The sequence below is a fragment of the Desmodus rotundus genome, chromosome 12 (assembly GCF_022682495.2).
Source record: "Desmodus rotundus isolate HL8 chromosome 12, HLdesRot8A.1, whole genome shotgun sequence".
Classification (NCBI taxonomy): Eukaryota; Metazoa; Chordata; class Mammalia; order Chiroptera; family Phyllostomidae; genus Desmodus; species Desmodus rotundus.
The window spans coordinates 24748186-24767189 of record NC_071398.1 but is presented as its reverse complement, the minus strand read 5'-3'; the positions used below and the strand labels follow the sequence as shown (position 1 = coordinate 24767189).

The following is a 19004-nucleotide window of genomic DNA, read 5'->3' as shown; positions in this document are numbered from 1 at the left end:
TCGAACTGTGCTCACATTCCCAGGGAGTATCTGGCCAGCCCAAGTCAAGCTTTTGGTGTTTTTGTGAAACTACTGATTATATATTCAAATTTGGCTGAGCATATTATTTGCAAACCCAGTTTCTGTCTTGTCTTCTACTCCCAAATTACATCCTCATGCTATGGTGGTGCATTTATTCCCAAGTACAAATTAAGGATCATTAAAATTTGTTTTGAAACGTACAGATAGAGAACTGCTTATTATTAATGTTATTATTTAAAACCATGACCCTTGGGAAAATAGTATGAAAAACAGAACTGCTATAACAATTTCCACAGTTTCTAAACTAAATACATTTTGTTATTTATTACTTTCTACACCCTCACCTTTTTTTCCCCCCTCTCACCATTTTGATATGGGATTTTAAGCTAGAAAGCATTATAAAATTTGTTGTGTTGGAACAGTCTGACAAACATTCGTTATGTACCTTCTCTCTGGCAGGAATAGTGATAGAAGGTTACGATACAAAGATAAACAAGTCCCTGCCAGAAGAGGAAAAGTTTTCCAGATGGATTCAACGCACAAAGACATTCTAGGCAGAGGGAACAGCATATGCAAACTCCTGTGCCCTAGAATGTGCCAGACATGAAAACTTTGTGGTCCAGATTCTGTGGATTTTTCGAATTGAAAAATTTGGTGACTTTTAAAAGCTTGACAGCCTCTGGATTGAATTAAGCCTTTTCCCTTTGCCATACATTCCCCTTTGCCTTCTTGCTCTCCACAAGGGCAGTTCAGGGTCCAAATGCAGACACAAATAACCTTTATATCGAGATCTGCTAGTATGGTTCACTTCATATATACATAGGTCCTCTAGTTAATCCTCACACCATCTTGGGTGTTTATCACCACCTCCAATTTAGAGACCAGGAGATCAAGGCTCAGATGGATAAAATGACTTGTCCAAAGTATCACATATAGGAAATGATGGAGGGATGATGTAATTAACATCAGTAACATCTCTGGAGAAAGTCACCAACTGGTGATGGTTTGGTCTGGGTTGAGGAAGAACTTTCTTCCCATTTCAGAAGAGCTTGCCTTTCCAGATTCTGAGTTTACTATATCTTTATGGAGAGAAGCCTTTAAACAGAAGGGTGACCAGATCTCCGTATTAGTAGAAAGAGGTGACTGAAGGAGTTTGGATTTTAGGGAGCTTTTCCAGTCCCTGCAGCTCTGGAGCTGGCACGTATTAGGAACTCCTTTTTGTTGAACGACTAAATCCTCACATGCTGTGGCTAGTCTCTCCTTTTGGAATCAAAGTCCCTTGTGGGCAGGGTCCCAGTTGTGTCTTTCCAGGAACACTGTGCAGTTTGGGTACACTTTGGTAAACGTTTGTTTAATAATGGATGAGTGACTGAATTTTGAGGTGAGGGGTTGTTGACGGAAGGCCAACCCTGGCTCTAAAGACTTTCTAGGGTTTATGAGGTGTTGTTCGGGTCCTCCCTGGAGCCTCTGGATGGGCTATTTCTTCTTTCCTTCCTGTGGCTTCCACATCTAACAAACCAGCCTAGGAGGGGTTCTGCAGCCAGGGTGGAGCCGTGCAGCCCCGAGGAGCCAGGTCTCCTAGCGCGGTGCTCACTCCATCACTGGGGTGGGGGGCAAGAAGTGAGAACCTGAGACCCGCTGAGCCCACCTGGGGCCCCTTCCCTGCGACGTGCCACCGTAGTCCTCTACCTGTCTCCCCGGCCGCCCCTTCGCAGCCTGGGCCCGGGTGCGCCCGCCCGGCAAGCACCTGGCCCGCTACCCCCCGGGACCCCGCCAGCCGCCTCCAGAGCCGGCGGGGGGCGGCGGGACGGACCCAAGAGCTCCCCTACTCTGGGACCGGTCCCCCGGGGCGCGGCCGGGCAATCGGCCCCCGCCCCCCCCCGCCCCGGGGGCCGGGCCGGGCTCCCGGGGGGCGGGGACTCGCCCAGTGGCAGCGGCGTCCGGGCCGGCGGCGGGCGCGGGGCGGCTTCCTGCAGGCGGCGCCGGGGCGAGCCGTTGCCGGCTGCAGCCACCGCCGCTGGGTCGCGGGGGCCGCGGCGCTCGGGCCGCGTCGGTGCCATCCGGCGCGCTGCGCGGCCGTCGCTGCTGCCCGCGCTAGTGCCGCCGCCGCCGCCACCGCCGCTGCCGGTTACGCCAGCTCCGCCGCCGCCCGCTCTGATTCTGCGCATAGGCAGCCCCCAAGCCTGTCATTCTGCAAAAACACAGTTTACTCAACACACCACACACACACTCACACACACACGCGCGCACACACACGCGCACCCTGGCCCCCTCGCGCACACGCACGGAGGGCGCGAGCGAGCAGACGCGCACACCCGGCGAGCCAAGTTCCGCAGCCTGGCATGGCTTCTGGGGACCTTTACGAGGTACGCGGACGCGGGGGCTCGGGCCGGCTCCAGCCCGCGGGCGGCGGGTGGAGGGCGGCAGCCGGGCGGCGGGGACCGGGCCGGGGCCGGGGCCGGGCGCGAGCGGGAGTTGCCGAGCCCGCGGCGGCAGCGGCGGCGGCCGGAGGGCGGCGGGGGCCGGGCGCGCCTCCCTCCCGCCCGCCCTCCCGCGGCGCCCGCGCCCGCTCCCTCTTTCTCTTTCTCTCGCACACACTCTCTCTTACTCCATCTACTTTGCGGCCTTGGAGGGGAAGGAGGAAGCCGGGCGGAGCCAGGGCGGGGGAGGTAGCGGTCCCGGGGAGGTGTTTCTCGCCCGACGAGCCGCCTTGAGTGCAGAAAGTACAGGTAAAAGTCGGCGCCGGACGTGCCAGGAATGCTGGGGGCCGCACGGTGGCCGGCGAGGGTGCGGGGCGGGAGGTTCGTGGCCCGGGGGCGCGGGAGAGGAGTGGGGCGGGCGATGGGAGCGGAGCCCAGTCCGGGCGAGGCGGGGTCCTGTGGGGGGTTGCGAAGGGGGCGGCGTAGTGGGGGGTCGAGAGACACCCGTCAAACCGCTCCCCGGGGCCACCGGGCCACCAGGCCACCGCCCCCTCCCCCTCCCCCCACCTGCTGCCCCAGACCCCGGCTCGGAAACCCTACCGGTTGCGTGGTGAGGGGCGGTCCTTGGTGTGTCGTGCTCACTGGGGGCGAAAGGGGGCGCTGCAGATGGCCCCTGGTGGAAGGAAGAGAACATGGAAGTCAGAGGAGGGTGGTAACACGTTGCTAGAGGACATGGGATGTGAGCCATGCTCCCAGCACACTGTCCCCTTCAGTAGATACCTGCCCCCAGGTACACACAGGTAGTGAATGGCCCGCATCGCATATCTTGAAAGCCTCTCAGAAGTGGTCAAGGTATACATTAGTCTGGCATCTTTGAAACGAGAAATAGTCACGCCTTTGGGGAGCTACATTTTAGCTAGCTCTGGACACAACTTAGTGCGTTTGGATTCCCCACAAGTGGGGAGAATGCCTCCAAGAGGCGTTGGCCCCCAAGAGAAGGTTCAGGATAAAGCATCTAAGAGACCAGTCATCCTGCCGATCTTCCAAGAAACCAGCATCATCAGTAAGCCTGGATCTTGACTCCCTGAATGTAAATACGTTAACACTAACCCTGGTTCTCAAGGTTTTTGGAAAACATTGTTGGTAAAATTTCAAAAAGGTGGGTAGTCTTGTGGGTAAGGGACTCAGGAGTGATTCACCAGCAAGAGGATCTAGGCTGACTCACCTGCCATGAACATTGCTCTCTGGGCCCTCTGGACTGCTGAAGCTTTCAAGATGGTGGATTTGCTGGCTGGTCAATGAGAAGAATAGAGAACACTCAAGTTGGCACCTTGGCTTCCTGTGCCACCAGGGTCTTTTCGATGATTCTGGACTTGGTGAGGCCCAGTCGTGGGCCACCAGTGAGCGGGCTCAGGTGGGATGGATGGGTGATCTTAGCACTCATGAAAGACTGATGCAAGTTGACTGCTTCTCCGCCCTACTGCTTTCCCCATCCCTGTTGCTAATCAGGAAGATGAAGTTGGGTGGAAACCCGGTGAAGAACTCTGTCAGATTTGGCCAGTGGGTCACCCAAGAAACACTTTGGTCTGTTTCAAGATGGCAGAGCAGTTTCTGAAACCAAAAGCTGAAGCGCAGTAAAATGGGAGGTTTGGTTGAGCTTTTCAAAGAATAACTAGCTCTATTAGGGCATTGGCCAAAAGTAGATATTGTTCAGGGGCAAAACTCACTGTGTTGGGAGTGTGGATTTTGGTACCATTGTTAATTGAGTCATCTTAGAGCTGCTGACTGTTCCGGGGTGAAAAGTTGCATCATGAAGGTGTTAAGAGGACGTTGTAGGAGCTGTCAATATTTATCCATTCAAAGTTTGGGACTTAAGAACCTTCAGGAGATAATTTCTTATTTAATGTTCATGTGAAACTGTTCTCCTTAACATTGGTGATTATAGCTGCGAGATGAATCTGGTAAAGGGGAGTTTTCACACTGGCCTTGGAACTATCCTAGCACCTCAAGAGTTCTTATTGAAGTTCAATAAACAGGACAATAACAGTAATTACTTCTGTGATAGTAGGTAATTGTGCTAGATGTAAAGTAATTTTCCTGTGGCTGGTTATTTGCATAGTCATTACTTAAAGAGCTAAATTGAATTATGAGAATATAGCCAATGTCAACATTTTTATAGCCTATGATGCATAACATATACTGAGGAATTTAAATTGTTGTCCAAATTTAGCTTTAAAAACAATTAAGAAGTGCTAATTGTACATTAGCATATATAACTCTAACTGTAAAATTGTGTGTGAAAAATAGGGTGTTGATTTAAGGATAACACTTGGAATATTCACTACATTGATTGACCTTGAAAGAAAAAAAAGAAGAAAATCTGTCTAATTGTCAGTATTGGTATTACATTAATTAAACATATATTTAAGTGTTTATAAAATGGCTTCTTTTAACCTCTGATCAAAAAAACACATTTTGAGTGGGCTAAGAACTATACATTTATAATTGATGTATTTCACATGTGTGTCTACTGACACTATTCTTGACCCTTTCTGGTGAAGATGCAATTTGGATTATAGAGATTCTTCATCTTCTCTTTGATAATTTCAGACAATTAAATTATAAAGCAGAAGCCTTCCTGAAATAGCAGATTGTAGGTCAGAAAACGAAAACTTTGTTTATGTGATGGCACTCTTCAGTCATAATGAGGAAATAGAGAATCAAGCTCAGTTTCCAAATTTTTTGATGTTGATAAATTGTTCTATCTTGTTTTTCCTATAGCGGAGTTCTCATCATTTGGTGTATTAGGAAAGTGATCTTAAGTATTGGTTGATCTTCTTAAAGTCAGGCATCTGTCTGGATATAAAATGAAATTCCTTTTCCAGGTGCTCTGGTCTGCATTCTGCTAAACACAGGCACATAAAGTGGCAGTCTGTGAGTCAGGTCTTGGCTGTCCACCTACTTTGCTTTATTTTACCTGAACAGTAAATAAGGAAGATGGATTTGAGTACCTTTAGATGGAGCATGTGATCTCTAGCTCATCATTGTCCCTGCGTTTCATTCTCCCTCACTCTTACGTTACTTCTCTGACTCCAGGGAGCACTAGAGTTTGCACCCCCAGGATTCCAGTCAATCATTTGTTAAGGTATTTGGGTGTCAGGAAAACCTAGTCATTGGAATAAGAAACCCAGTTCTCTTGTCTTGTTTATCTCTGTGTCCCTAGCTCCTTGCACATTCAGGCACTTGTTGACTGAATCAATGAACAGAAGACTGAATTAAGTATTTGTAAAGTACATTGGGTGACCTTTGTTGTCCTTGTGGTGTTACTCTCTGTTCTCTTTTCTTCCCCGGCTCATGGTCTCTTAGTGGTGTTAACACCGTGTGTCCAGGTGGCTGTCAGATTCCCTGTGGAAGGAGGTGAGTGAGACCCTTCCCAGAGAACCACACTGTTATTCATTAGGAGTATTGAATGCATCTAAGCTTCAACCATGTAGCTTTCCATGTGGCCGTTGGCGGTGTTTTACACCCCCTCCCTTGTGGTTAGCTGACACTGTGGAGGAGGTCTGCACTTGGCAAAAATGTTCAGAGGGAATGCTGTATGTCTGTAGAAAAGTCAGCAGTACCCAATTCATAGAGATGGACTTGACAGTGGTAGTTCCTTCTGTGTTTGTCAACATTCATTTTATTTATACTTACTTAATTCTATCTTAAAAGGATGAAATATGCCATATGTCTTTTTTTGGATTGATACATGCATCAGTATTTATTTAATGTATATGTGTGTGATTATGTGTATATTTGTGTGTGTATATATATAATGTGTATACATATATACATATATACATATGTATATATATTAGAAAATACTGCTTTCATTTTATTCCAAATAAAATAAATAACAATAATAATAGGATAATTTTAGTTTTGTTGAAAAAATTTAGTTAAAAATCTCCTCTGTTATTATGATGACATAGGCATTTTTGCTACAGTGCTGTATACACACATACACACACACACACACCCCTTGTGGTTTGCAAAATCACGCACTAAAAAATAACAGGGCTATGCGAAAAAAAGGATTGAAGCAGGTTGCTGAAAATGTATGGAACTTTGTAACCAGAATCAAAACCAAAAAAAAATCTAATAAAAATACAGTTTGGTTAACTCCACCTGGCTGGTGTTTGCTCTTAACAGGTCACATCATCCCTTAAGCCTCAGGTCAGGCTTGTGAGTCCCTCCTCTCTTTGTAGACGGCAGAGGGCATTTGCATCTAATAGAGACCATTGTCATCAAAATTAAATCTGGCCCGGGTATAGCTCTCCTCATTTATCCCTATTGGTCTTTTTAAAAACAGTTGTCTTTCAACTATAGTTGACATACAATATATTATTATACTGTCAGGTGTACAACAGAGTGATTAGATGTTTATATACCTTGTGAAGTGATCACCCATAATACTGTCTTCGTGGTTTCTTTACCTGTAACTTGCAGCTTCTCCAAGCCGGTTAACATAGTAGAAAGCACAGTGGTTCTTGAGGCCAGAATTAGTTACTACTAACATTAAAAGAAGGTACTTGCTTGCATGTCCAGCTTTGTTCTAAGGTCTTCATACATCGTTGTTTCTCTTTCCTTGTGAGAGCACTTTACTATGATTGCTTCAAAACATCAACAAACTAGGAAAAATCACATAAGAATCAACACAGCTTACTTCTTAGACTGACATCGTTCCCCTATTTACCAATCATGTCTGAGGCAATTTCTGCCGAAGAAATACGTGTAGCATTAAGACAGTCAGTGACATAACTGCCTGAATCTCTGTACCGGTTTTCAAAGACGCAAATATCTTCAAGGGAAATATGTCAGTTGAGTTGAATCAATTTCTTGGCACATAGTAGGCTCCTGATAAAAATTGACTGGATGTATAATTCTCCCACCTTTTGAAAGTTATTTTAAATTATTCCCTCTGAGTAGACATCAGCTTATTTTCTAGGAGACTTTTGTGTGAAGTCATTCCTTCCTGCATAAGATTATTCCTTCAGAGGCTTAAACTTCCCTTGCAAAGAGTTTGTGTATAGGTCCTTGCAGCCTGACCAATTGATAAGGAATGGTTTAGGCATTGTAATTATCGAAGATCTTAGGTATTGGAGACATTTATTTATATTCCAAAGATACGAGTTGTTCTGCGTCTCTTGGATGGTGAAGAGGGGTATAGATGTGGTCGAATTCACAGCACCATCATCATTTATTTCCCATCAACAGAACGCCAAATAGATGCCAACCACTAGAGAAATGATGACATTGTGCTCTCAGTGGGCCTATGGTTTAGTGGAAGATATAGTTGAGAAAGGCAGTTTACAGCGAGTGCAGTGGAAAAAGTGTTAGTACAGGAGGAGATGGGGTATTCCAGAAGCAGGGGGCATCCAGCCTTGGGGGGAATGAGAGGTTTCCCAGAGGAGGCAATGGCTGTTGAGAAGTTTAAATTAGGAAATGAGCATGATCAGATTTGCAAGACTTATTGAGAATATTTATTATCTTTTATGTTTTTGAAAGCAATTTGTTAATTGTTGCATCTTTAAAAATACAACATAAATAAAAAATTAAAATGATAATACCTAAAATAACTATTGTAATTGGTGTTCAATAAATCCTAATGTGATATCTGAATTAATTAAAATGTTAGCTTTCTTGGTATAGATACAAGTAAAAGTAAAATAGTATTCTATATACATTTATGTAATTTAAAAAACCCAAATTGGTGCATAGAGTACATACTGTTTTATAATCCATTTTGAATAAAGTGAATATTTTATATATTGAAATATTATTCTATGTCAAATTTTTAATAACAGGTTAATTTTCACTTGAATAGATGCACCATTTTGTCTGTAATCCCCTCTTGCTGGGCATCTAGATTGTTTCTGTTTGTAAACCATTATAAATTTTTCTGTCACTGACCTCTGTGAACATTATTATTTGTACATACATCTTATTATTTTCCTCAGTATAAACTCTTAGCAGTGTAATTACTAGTTTGAAGAATGTGCATATTTTTAACACTATTGATACATAATCTCAGATTGCCCATCAGAAATGGACAATGGATTAGACTGGAGGAAAACTAGAAGCAGGGTGACTAGTTAATATGCTGTTTCAGTAGCTGAAACAAGCAATGGCTTTAACTAAGGGAGAGGTAGTGGAGATGGAGAGACATGGATGGAATTGAAAGATTTAAAGAGAATCAGCACAACTTGGTTTATCAGTCAGGACTATGTTTGGATGCATGTAATAGAAAATATACAGTGGCTTAAACAATGTTTGTTGTCTAATGTGAAATGTACATAGAGTTAGGTAGTTCAAGGTTGGTATGATAGTCTTTGAAGTTCTCTGGGTAGCAGGCTCCCTTTCTCTCTTTCGTCTTCAGCTGTGGCTTCTGTCTTCAAGGTCACTGCTTGGTCCAAGTTGGCCATACAGACTCACGCATCCTTTTTGTAAGAGGAAGGAAAAAGCAGGAAGGAGGGAAGAGTAAAAATTGAATCATCCTCTGTAAATAGCTATCTAGAAGTTCCATGCAGTCCTGCTTTCAGCTCATTGGCCCGAACCTAATTATGTGGTCATCTAGCTGCAAAGGAAGCCAGAAAAGTGATTTACGGCTGCATTTTCCCTTCTCTCCTTCAGATAAAACCTCACTGATGGTATGTAGGGATTGGTTTCTGTTTTAGTGCATGAAGTGGGACCAGTTATGGAGATAGAGAACCTAGAAGCATTGATTGAAGGCAGTGGGGGCAGTGGAAAGGACAATGAATTCAGAGTGTTTCTGAGACTCTAGGTATAGATGTCCATAATGGTAGGTCATGTGAGCCTGAAGCTCAGAAGCAGTATTTGGCATGGAAATAGAGATTGGGAATCATTTCTGTATAGATTATAATTAAAGCCAAATGACAGTGTATAAACATGAGGAGGGTCCAATGATGGAGTACTGGAGAAAATGGACATTTAAGTGATGGAAGAAGCGAAAGATCAAATTTACAAGGACTAGCAAGAAAGGTAGAAGGAAAAAAAAGAGGCTTTATTTTTATGGAAGACAGTGGATACGTGCATTTCTAGAAAGAAGGTATGGCCCTGGCTGATGTGGCTCAGTGGATTGAGCGCAGGCCTGCGAACCAAAGGGTCACTGGTTTGAATCCCAGTCAGGGCACATGCCTGGGTTGTAGGCCAGGTCCCCAGTAGGGGGTATGTGAGAGGAAACCACACATTGATGTTTCTCTCCCTCTCTTTCTCCTTCCCTTCCCCTCTCTCAATCAATCAATCAATCAATCAATAAAATCTTAAAAAAAAAAAGAAGGTATGGTCAACAACCAGCTTCCTTCGGATTTCATAACCAGGAAGTCATTGGTAACTCCAGGGAATATCTATTCCATGCATTGGCAGGTGGGGGAGGACTTGATTGCAGGGTAACGATGAGTGGGGGAAGTGTAGGGAATGTGGATGTAGAGACTTCTTACGTGGGTGACACTTCGGAATCTTGGGCGTGATCGTGAGGAGAGATTGAATGTGTTATCTAGGGACGGAGTGGGAGAATGGATCAGTCATCTCCCTTCTCCCGCTTCTACACATGCTCTGCTGCTTTGGATGACTTGGGTACTAAAATATTGTAGCACAGACTCTGGGTCATTGGACCTATGTTCTTAGAAGAAGTAACTTTTCATAAACCCTATAAATCCAGGTCAGTGAGAGAGGGATTTACAGGTGCTGTACCTGGAGAAAAAAAGTAGACCATGTATAATGTAGGCATATAGAACCTTTTTAAATAGAATTCGTTCAAGGAAAAGATCTTGCTAAGTTGGAGGACTAGGAGATACAGTTAGTTTTTCATTTAGATTTTGCCACATTAGCATTCTGAAAGGAGAGGTAGCGTGGATGGAACACTACTGATGAATGAATGTGATCTTCAGTTTTATGTGTCAGCTTGGTTGGCTTCAGTCCTCAGCTGTTCAATCAAACACTGATCTAGGTGTTGTAAAGATATTGTGTAGATGAAATTAAAGTCTGTAATCAGTTGACTTTATGGGAGATTATCCTAGATTATTTTGGGTGGACTTGGTTCGACCAGTTGAAAAACCCGGAGAATGGAACTGAGGTTTCCCTGAAGAAGTTCCACGTGTGGACAGCAGCTTCAGCTTGGAAGACTTCCAGCTTGCCGTCCCTAACGGGCTGCCCTGTGAGCTTCCGACTAGCCTAGCCAACCCCACGACCATGTCAGCCAATTCCTGGCAGTAAATTAATGTACACATTCTAGTGGTTCCGCTTCTCTGAATGAATCCTGCTTGAAACAGTCAGGGTTCCCGTCCACACTCCACCACTTGATAACGTCGTATGGCCAGATTATTTTTTTTAATCCTTTTGAGCCCTTGATGGCCTCTGCTGTAAAATGAGATCTCTTCTGTTTTTTTTTTTTTTTAAATTTTTATTGTTATTCAATTACAGTTGTCTGCCTTTTCTCCCCATCCCTCCACCCCACCCCAGCCGATCTCTTCTGTTTTTGAAACCCTCATGAATGAGTCTGCTACTTACTTCTTCAATAAATGCCTTACTTGCTAGAAGTCATCCTCATCCTGTTTGTATGCATGTGTGAAGAGGGCCAAGCCTAGAGCTCCAAGGACCCCACCCAGCCTTGGTGCACACTGGAGCGGTTCCAGTGGAGCCATACACGGGGTGGCAGGCACAGGTTGCGCTGGACCTCTAGGGCAGCCCTCTCCTGGGTCTGGAATTCACCCCTGCCTTGAGTCAGCCTTTGGCTCTGGTACTTCAGTGAACGATGAAGAGTAGCTCCGCTCGGTCCCGGCCCACCCATTCTTATCCCTTCTTTCAGCCCATCATTCCAGTGAAAGGCCCACCAGTTGGCCAGGCCTTATGAAGTGACAGGTTCCTGAGAGGCCTGGGAGGGCCACTAGTTTGCTGTTTCATGCTCTGCTTTCTTTTAGTATACAGGATACTGCTCTGCTCCCATTTTTTCCGTCTTGACTCCATCACCCCATCTCTCCCAGAATCCCCACGTTGACCCTTCACCACATTGCTTTATAAATGACTGAGAGGAGTGGCAGACTTTAAGGACATATCCATGGGACTGGGGCTCTGGGCCACACTCTGCCATCCAGGAATTTCCCTGCCAAAGGTCACCGCCACATGCTCAGGTTCTTGATGAGGGAGTGTTCCTCTCTGATTGTCATTTCTTTTGTAGTCTAGGGCTTTAAAAATTATGCCTGGCTCTGACTGGTGTGGCTCAGTGGGTTGGGCATCGACCTACAGACTGGAAGGTCACCATCCCACAGACTGAAAGGTCACCAGTTTGGTTCCTGGTTAGGGCACATGCCTGGGTTGCACGCCAGGTCCCTGGTTGGGGGCCTGCAAGAGGCAACCAGTTGATATTTCTCTCCCTCTATTTCTCCCTTCCCCTCTCTCTATAAATAAATAAATACAATCTTTAAAAAATTATGTCTGAACAAGTCTTACTGAAAAACCATGGATTTTATACAAATGCTGGATCTGATTTTATTTAAAAATAATCATTTGCTCACTACTCCATCAATGAAATATTCATTGTTTGTCAACTATGTGCCTGGAACTATGCTGGGTGCTGGGGCTGCAGCCGTGAGTGTCTTTTAAGCTGTTGTTCAGACTGTGACACTTGAAAAGCCTAACACCCACGTGGAGTTATAGACCACATTTTCACCACATTGGAGTGTTCAGTGTGTTGAAAGGCACAGCCAGGTCAACCCTTTTCTCTGTGAGCAGACCTCAGAATACAGCTTTTCCTGCCACGTCGGGACATACACTTGAACTTCTCGTGCATGCATTGTTTTAGCAGTGTTGTAGGTCTGCAGTGGTCTTAACTCGGGCCTGTTCATGTATGTTCTCCTCACACAAAAATGTACAAGCAAACATGCTTTACGGCACAATGCATCCCAATGTAATCAAAAACTACTCAAGGTTCAGGAGGTGGTGGTTGGTGAACGTTCTGGACGTGGTGTAATAGTGTGTGATAATGACTGAATGTCTAACGCCTTGTCTCCTTATATGGCATAAAACACAGTGTCGGGGCTTTCTGAGAGTTCTAGGTCCTTCTGGCCTGACTTTTAAATTGGAGAGAAGGACTGCGAGCAGTTGTTACACGTCAGATTTTAACCACGAAACAAACATTTCCGTCATCTCTTCTTTTAGACTCCAGGATCAGTTAGAATGAGGAATGCCCTGAGATGGCAAGACGGGACGATCAAACCAAACTGAACCAGAACTGCCCCCACTCACAACCACTTAGGAGAGAATCTCCCCGCTGCTCCTTGGCCCCACGCGGGAAGACACAGTTGTGTGTGCCGTAGTGCTCGTGAGGGTCCCCTGGGCCAGCCCGCGGGTTGGTGTGTGAAGGAGTGAGTGCCTGTGAGTGGCTGCACTGGGATGGGAAACCCTCCCTTTGAATGCGTCTGAGCGCGCGTGTGTCAGCACTGCTTTAAGCCTCACTGCTTCAGAAATAGTGATGGCTCTGCCCACTAGGAATTACCGTGGAGGAACCACTTTCAGGGGTCTTGGGGTTCATTGACCTTTACTCAGGCTTTAGTATTTAGAAGAACGCTGGCTTTGAGGGCAGTTGGTAACATTTCTTGCTCAGTTTTATCATTTCAGCATATTTCTGAACCTCAGTGTACTTTTCCCGTGTGTTCCCCGCTTGCCCCTTTTGGTTGGCAGTGGTGTTTGTGTCCCTTCATGGTTGGAATTGGCAGGACAATATTTTTATTTACTACCCTATATGTACGTACAGTGTGGTGCCTGGTGGACAGCGGTGCCTTATATGGATTTGTGTTCAAAATAGCTAGGCTTCCATTGGTGAGGCAGATGGTCCCAGATACGATCACGTGGGCCTGTTCACTTGGCTCTAAAAAAATATTGCCGGAGCACACACATTACTGATAGTTACCACAATTAAGACAGAATGTACAAGTAGGTAGAAGTATCTATACCAACAATTAAAGAAATACAAAGAACCAGAAAGAGATATATGATACTATTTTTTCACCGTTGCATGACAGCCTATAAAGTACTAATGGTAATTTGTCAGTGCATTTTTTCTGTAAGAAGCTCACTTGAATAGAGAGGAAGACAGAGATAGGTGATAATTCCTATACATACATAAACACACATGATTTCTTTCTTTCCTAGGCATTTTACATTGAGTTGTCCAGATAGCCTGACGTTTATATTGATTTTAGCAAAGGGGTTTAGAAGTTGGAATATCTTAGGTGTCATCTAGTCTAATTCTGCATCGAGCACACGCATCCTTCACATATGATCACCTACCCTTCTAGGAAACTTTCCAAGCAAATAGGGTGCTTTGTCTTGAAAGGCAGTCTCTCTTATTTTGGCATAGGGTGCTAGCTGTTGAAAAATGCTTTGTGAGTCAAAGTCTGCCTTCTTGAGAAATTTCTACCTTTGTGAGTCAAAGTCTGCCTTCTTGAGAAATTTACGCTTACATTGGTAAGTGTAATAAGTTCAGCCACCGAGATCTGTCTCTTTCATTTCCTAGGTAGCGCCACTTCCCTGCTGCCATCCGAGTCCATGCTACTCCTTTCTCCCTTTGGAAGAAACAGTAGCTTCTTAACCGGACTCCTCAACATTTCCTCTTTGCTACCCTCTATCTCATTCCATAATGAAAGGGATGAATTGAAAAGGTAATTCTGAACAGGTCACTGTCTTTCCAAAGTTTTCATTGGTCTCCCATTGCTCTTGGGCAAATGTCCCAAATACTTACCTTGATCTAACACCTGCCTGCCTTTCTGGGCTCAGCTAAGACCACTCTCCCTTTTCTTCTCTGTGTGCCATACTCACTGCCTCTTTTCAGTTCATTCATATGTCTGTGGCCTCAGGACCTTTATTCATGCTGTTTCCTGTGTCTGAGAGCCCCTGGCCTGCCTGGTCGGCTCTTCCCTCACTTCTCAGCTTTAACTGGAAGATAATCAACAAAAGAAAAAAGCCAACAAAATATAACCAGAGACATTGAAGTTAAGAACAATCTAACAATAGCCAGAGGGGAGTGGGGAGGGGACATTGAGGAGAGGGGATTACAGGAACTACAACACAGGGACAAAGTCAAGGGGGAGAGTGAAGGTGGAGGGGGAGGGAGGTGGGTTTGGCTGGGGTGGGGTGGAGGGATGGGGAGAGGATGCAGACAACTGTAATTGAATAACAATAAAAATTTTAAAAAAATAAGAAAAAAAATAAAATAAAGTTGGTTTGCCAAAGAGGCCTTCCCTGGCCGCCAGACCAGGGTAGAGCTCCCTGTTATCTATTCTCTGAGAATCCTGTGCTTATCTTTCACAGCGTTGGTGCTTGTAAGCACTCAGTTACTTTCGTACTTATTTAAGGACAGTCTTCTTGAAGGCAGGGCCACGTCTGGTTCAGTGATTTATGTCCGGCCCCTATGGCATAAGATGTGCTTGTGGAAGTCTTTCAAGTATTCCAGAAAGTTCTGGGCCACTGGAAATTAGGACTGTTTTCTCCTCCAGGGTAAGCATCCCTATCTTTTTTCCTGCTCTTATCTGATATGTTTCCCAACCCTTCACCCTCCTGGTTGTGCTCTCCTGGATATCTCGAATCTGTTTAGTGCCCTACTTCAAATGGATTACCTAGAATCATTCTTGGTTTATCAGCAAAGTTCACTTCTTGTAATTTGGACACTGGACTTTTTATTAATTTAGTCTCAGGAAAAATCGGAATCTAAATTGCAGAATATTTAAAAAATAATATGAATGAAAACAATAGTTTTGGAACTTCTGTGCAATTGGTAAATTGGTGGTTTGAAGGACATTTACAATAAACAATACATTAAGAACAAAAAAGAAAAAACTCATATTCATCTCAAAAAGTTAGAAAAAGAACAACAAAGTGAATTGAAGGAGTGAAACTATGAATAAAAACAAAAACATTGCTAAAGTAGAAAAACAGGAAAATAGAAAAAGTGTAGTAAAAGTTGTATTAGCTGTTTTTATGTCAGAGTTTTACTCACATGTATATACTTTTGCTGTTTTTTATTGTGGTGAAATATATATAACAAACTTTTCCACTTTAACCATTTTAAAGCGTACAGGTCAGTGGCAGTTAGTATTTTCACAGCGTTGTGCAACCATTGCCACTGCCTTATTCCAGGACATTTCCCATCACACCAGGCGGAAACTCCACGCTCACCACCTCGTCAGTCCCCACTTCCCCATCTCACGGCATCCACTAAGCCGCTTTTTGTTTTATGGATTTGCCGTTTTTGGATATTTCATATAAATAGAATCCTGCAATGTATGGCTTTTTCTATGTGGAGTTTTGTTTTTACTTACCATAGTGTTTTTAAGGTTTATTCATGTTGTGGCATGTAGTCAGGATTTCATTTCTTTTTATGCCTGGATAATATTCTCTAATATGTACGTATACCACATGTTGTTTATCTGTTCATCTGTTGATGGGCATCTTTGGGCTAGTGTGAATAATGCTGCTATGAATTTGGCTTTCAAGTATTTATTTGAGTCCCTATTTTCTTTTTATTGATCGATCGATTGATTTTTAGACAGAAGAGAAGGGAGGGAGAAGGAGAGGGAGAGAAACATCAATGTGTGGTTGCTTCTCACGTGCTGTGTACTGGGGACCTGGCCCCCAACCCAGGCATGTGCCCTGCCTGGGAATTGAACTAATGACCTTTTAGTTCACAGGCTGGCACTTAACCCATTGAGCCACACCAGCCAGGGTTGAGTCCCTCTTTTCTGTTTTTTTGGGTATGTACCCAAGAGTGGAATTGCTAGGTTATATTATAATTCAGTGTTTAACTTTTTGAGACACTGCCCAACTGTTTTCCACAACATCCGCACCATCTTACATTCTCACCAGCAATGTTTTAAGGATTCCAGTTTATTCACATCTTTGCTAACACTTGTTTATGATGTTGAGCATCTTTTCATGTGCATTTTGCCATTGATTATATCTTCTTTGAAGAAATGTTTATTCATGTCTTTTGTTTATTTTTAAATTGGGTCGTTTGTCTTTCTGTTGTTGGGTTGTAGGAGTTCTGTATATATTCTGGATATTAAACTCTTATCACATATGTGATTTGAAAATATTTTCTCACATTCTGTGTGTTACCTTTTCACTCTCTTGACAATGTTCTTTGATGTATGTACAAAAATTGAAATTTTAATGCAGGATCTATTTTTTTCATTATCTTTAGTTTTGCTGTCATGTTTAGGGCGGAACTCCAGTAGTATGTTAAATAGAGGTGGAGAAAGTAGGCATTGCAGTCTTGTTCTTGATCTAGGAGAAAAGCTTTCAGCTTTTAACCATAGAAAATGATGTTGGCTGTGGATTTTTCATAAATATTTTTCATAAATATGTGAAAGGGTGTTGGATATTGTCAAATGCCTTTTCTGTGTCAGTCGATATGATCATGCATTTCTTCCTTCTTTTTTTTTTAATGTAGTGTATTATATCTATTGGTTTTCATATGTTGAACTACCTTTGCATTCCTGGTATCAATCCCACTTGGTAATGGTGTATTATCCTTTTAATATGATGTTGGATTTGTTTTGTTGGTATGTTGATGAGGATTTTTTAAAGCTGTATGCATGAGAGATATTGACCTAGGTTTTGTGTGTGTGTGTATGTGTGTGTGTGTGTGTTTGTATGTGTGTCTTGTCTGGTTTTGGTATGAGGGTGACATTGGCATTATAAAATGAATTGGGAAGTAGGTCGTCCTCTTTAACTTTTGGAAGGTGTGGTGTTAGTTCTTCTTTAGATATTTGGTAGAATTTATCAGTGAAGTCATCTGGCCCTGGCCTTTTGTTTGTTTGAATGTTTTTATTACAAATGCAATCTCCTTCTTGTAGATTTATATAGACTTTCTATTTATTTTTGAGTCAGTTTTGGTAGTTCGTTTGTTTCTAGGAAATTTTCCATTTCATGTAGGTTATTCATGTTGTCATATAGGTAGGTATCCTACAAACTGGATTACCTACATGAACAATGCTATTTGTTTATAGCATTCTCTCATAATTCTTTTTTATTTCTGTAAGGTCTATAGTAATGCCCTTTATTTAACTTCTGATTTAGCAATTTAAGTCTTCTCTGTTTTTTTCGTGGTCTAGCTAAAGGTTTGGCAATTTTTAAAAATCTTTTCACAGAACCACCTTTTGGTTTTGTTGGTTTTCCTATTGATTTTATTCTCTATTTGGTTTGTCTCCACTCTCATCTTTATTATTTCCTTCCCTGTGCTAGCTTTGGGCTTAGTTTCCTCTTATTTTTCTAGTTCCTTAAGGTATATAATTAGGCTAGTGATTTGTAATCTTTATTCTTTTTTAATGTAGGTGTTTATAGCTATAAATTTTTTTCTGAGCACTGCTGTCATTGTATGTCATAAATTTTGATGTTTGCTTTTGTTTTAATTTGTTTAAAAATATTTTCTCATTTGCCTTTTGATTTTTCTTTGGTTATTTAAGAGAGTGCTGTTTAATTTTTATGTATTTGTGAGTTTTTATGTATTTGTATTTGTGAGTATTTGTGTGTGTGTGTTTTAAATTTTTGGGTTTTAATATAGGTAAAATAGAGAAATGTTTGGAAAAGCAAGTACCAGGCATGAAATAGGCAAGTTAAAACATCAAAAAGTTCACTGTCACTGTTTCCTTCTGTTACTGATTTCTAACTTTATTCCATTGTGGACAGAAAAAGCACTTCATGTCATTTAAATCTTTTAAAATGTATTAAAACTTGTATTATGGCCCAGCATGTGGTCTATCTTAGAGCATGTACCATGTGCACTTGAGAAGAATGTATATTCTGCTGTTGTTGAACATTCTGTTATGTATATGTTTGTGTAATTGGTTTATAATGTTCTTCAGGTCATTTGTTCCTTTATTGATCTGTGTGTGCTATTCCTTATTAAGTGTGGGGTATTAAAATATTCCAGCTATTATAGAATTGTATATTTCTCCCTTCCATTCTATCAATTTGCTTCATATACAGGGGTGGGAAAAAGTAGGCTTATGGTTGTTTGTATGGAAAATAATATAATAATTAATGGATAAAAATACAAGAATAAATTATTTAGCATACTCACAGTTGTAAACCTTCTTTCGCCCACCCCTGAATTTTGGGTCTATGTTGTTAGGTGCACATATGTTTATAATTATTATATCTCCTTGATGAATTGAACAGTATGGGCATTTTTAAAAAGCCAGTTTGTATTTGGTTGTGTGAAATGAATCTTGAAGTCAATTAAAACCTCCTGGATTTCTTTTTACACAAGCAATTCCCAGTAATGGGTCTAGATCTTGTTCTAGCACATTCTTTTCTTTTTAGTTTTCTAACCTAAGTATGTATATTACAATCATTTCTGTTGAAATTGCAACTTGCCAATTTTTTAGCCTGTTGAAGTTATTTTGAAAATGTGATTGGATATTATCTCCTGTGTGTGTGTGTGTGTGTGTGTGTGTGTGTGTTAAATTCTGGGCTTTAATACAGATAAAATAGAGAAATGTTTGG

At 42.7% G+C, this 19004-nt stretch overlaps 1 protein-coding gene across 1 annotated transcript in view; it reads left to right on the top strand.

The window, feature by feature from the left end:
• The first annotated feature begins 1960 nt into the window (after nt 1-1960).
• The window catches only part of CDYL2 (chromodomain Y like 2), a 160820-nt gene continuing 143776 nt past the window's right edge, over nt 1961-19004 (top strand). The window contains exon 1 of the mRNA XM_045191870.2: nt 1961-2387. Coding sequence (XP_045047805.2) covers nt 2364-2387 — 24 coding nt within the window. The 5' untranslated portion in view covers nt 1961-2363. The remainder of the gene's footprint in view (nt 2388-19004) is intronic.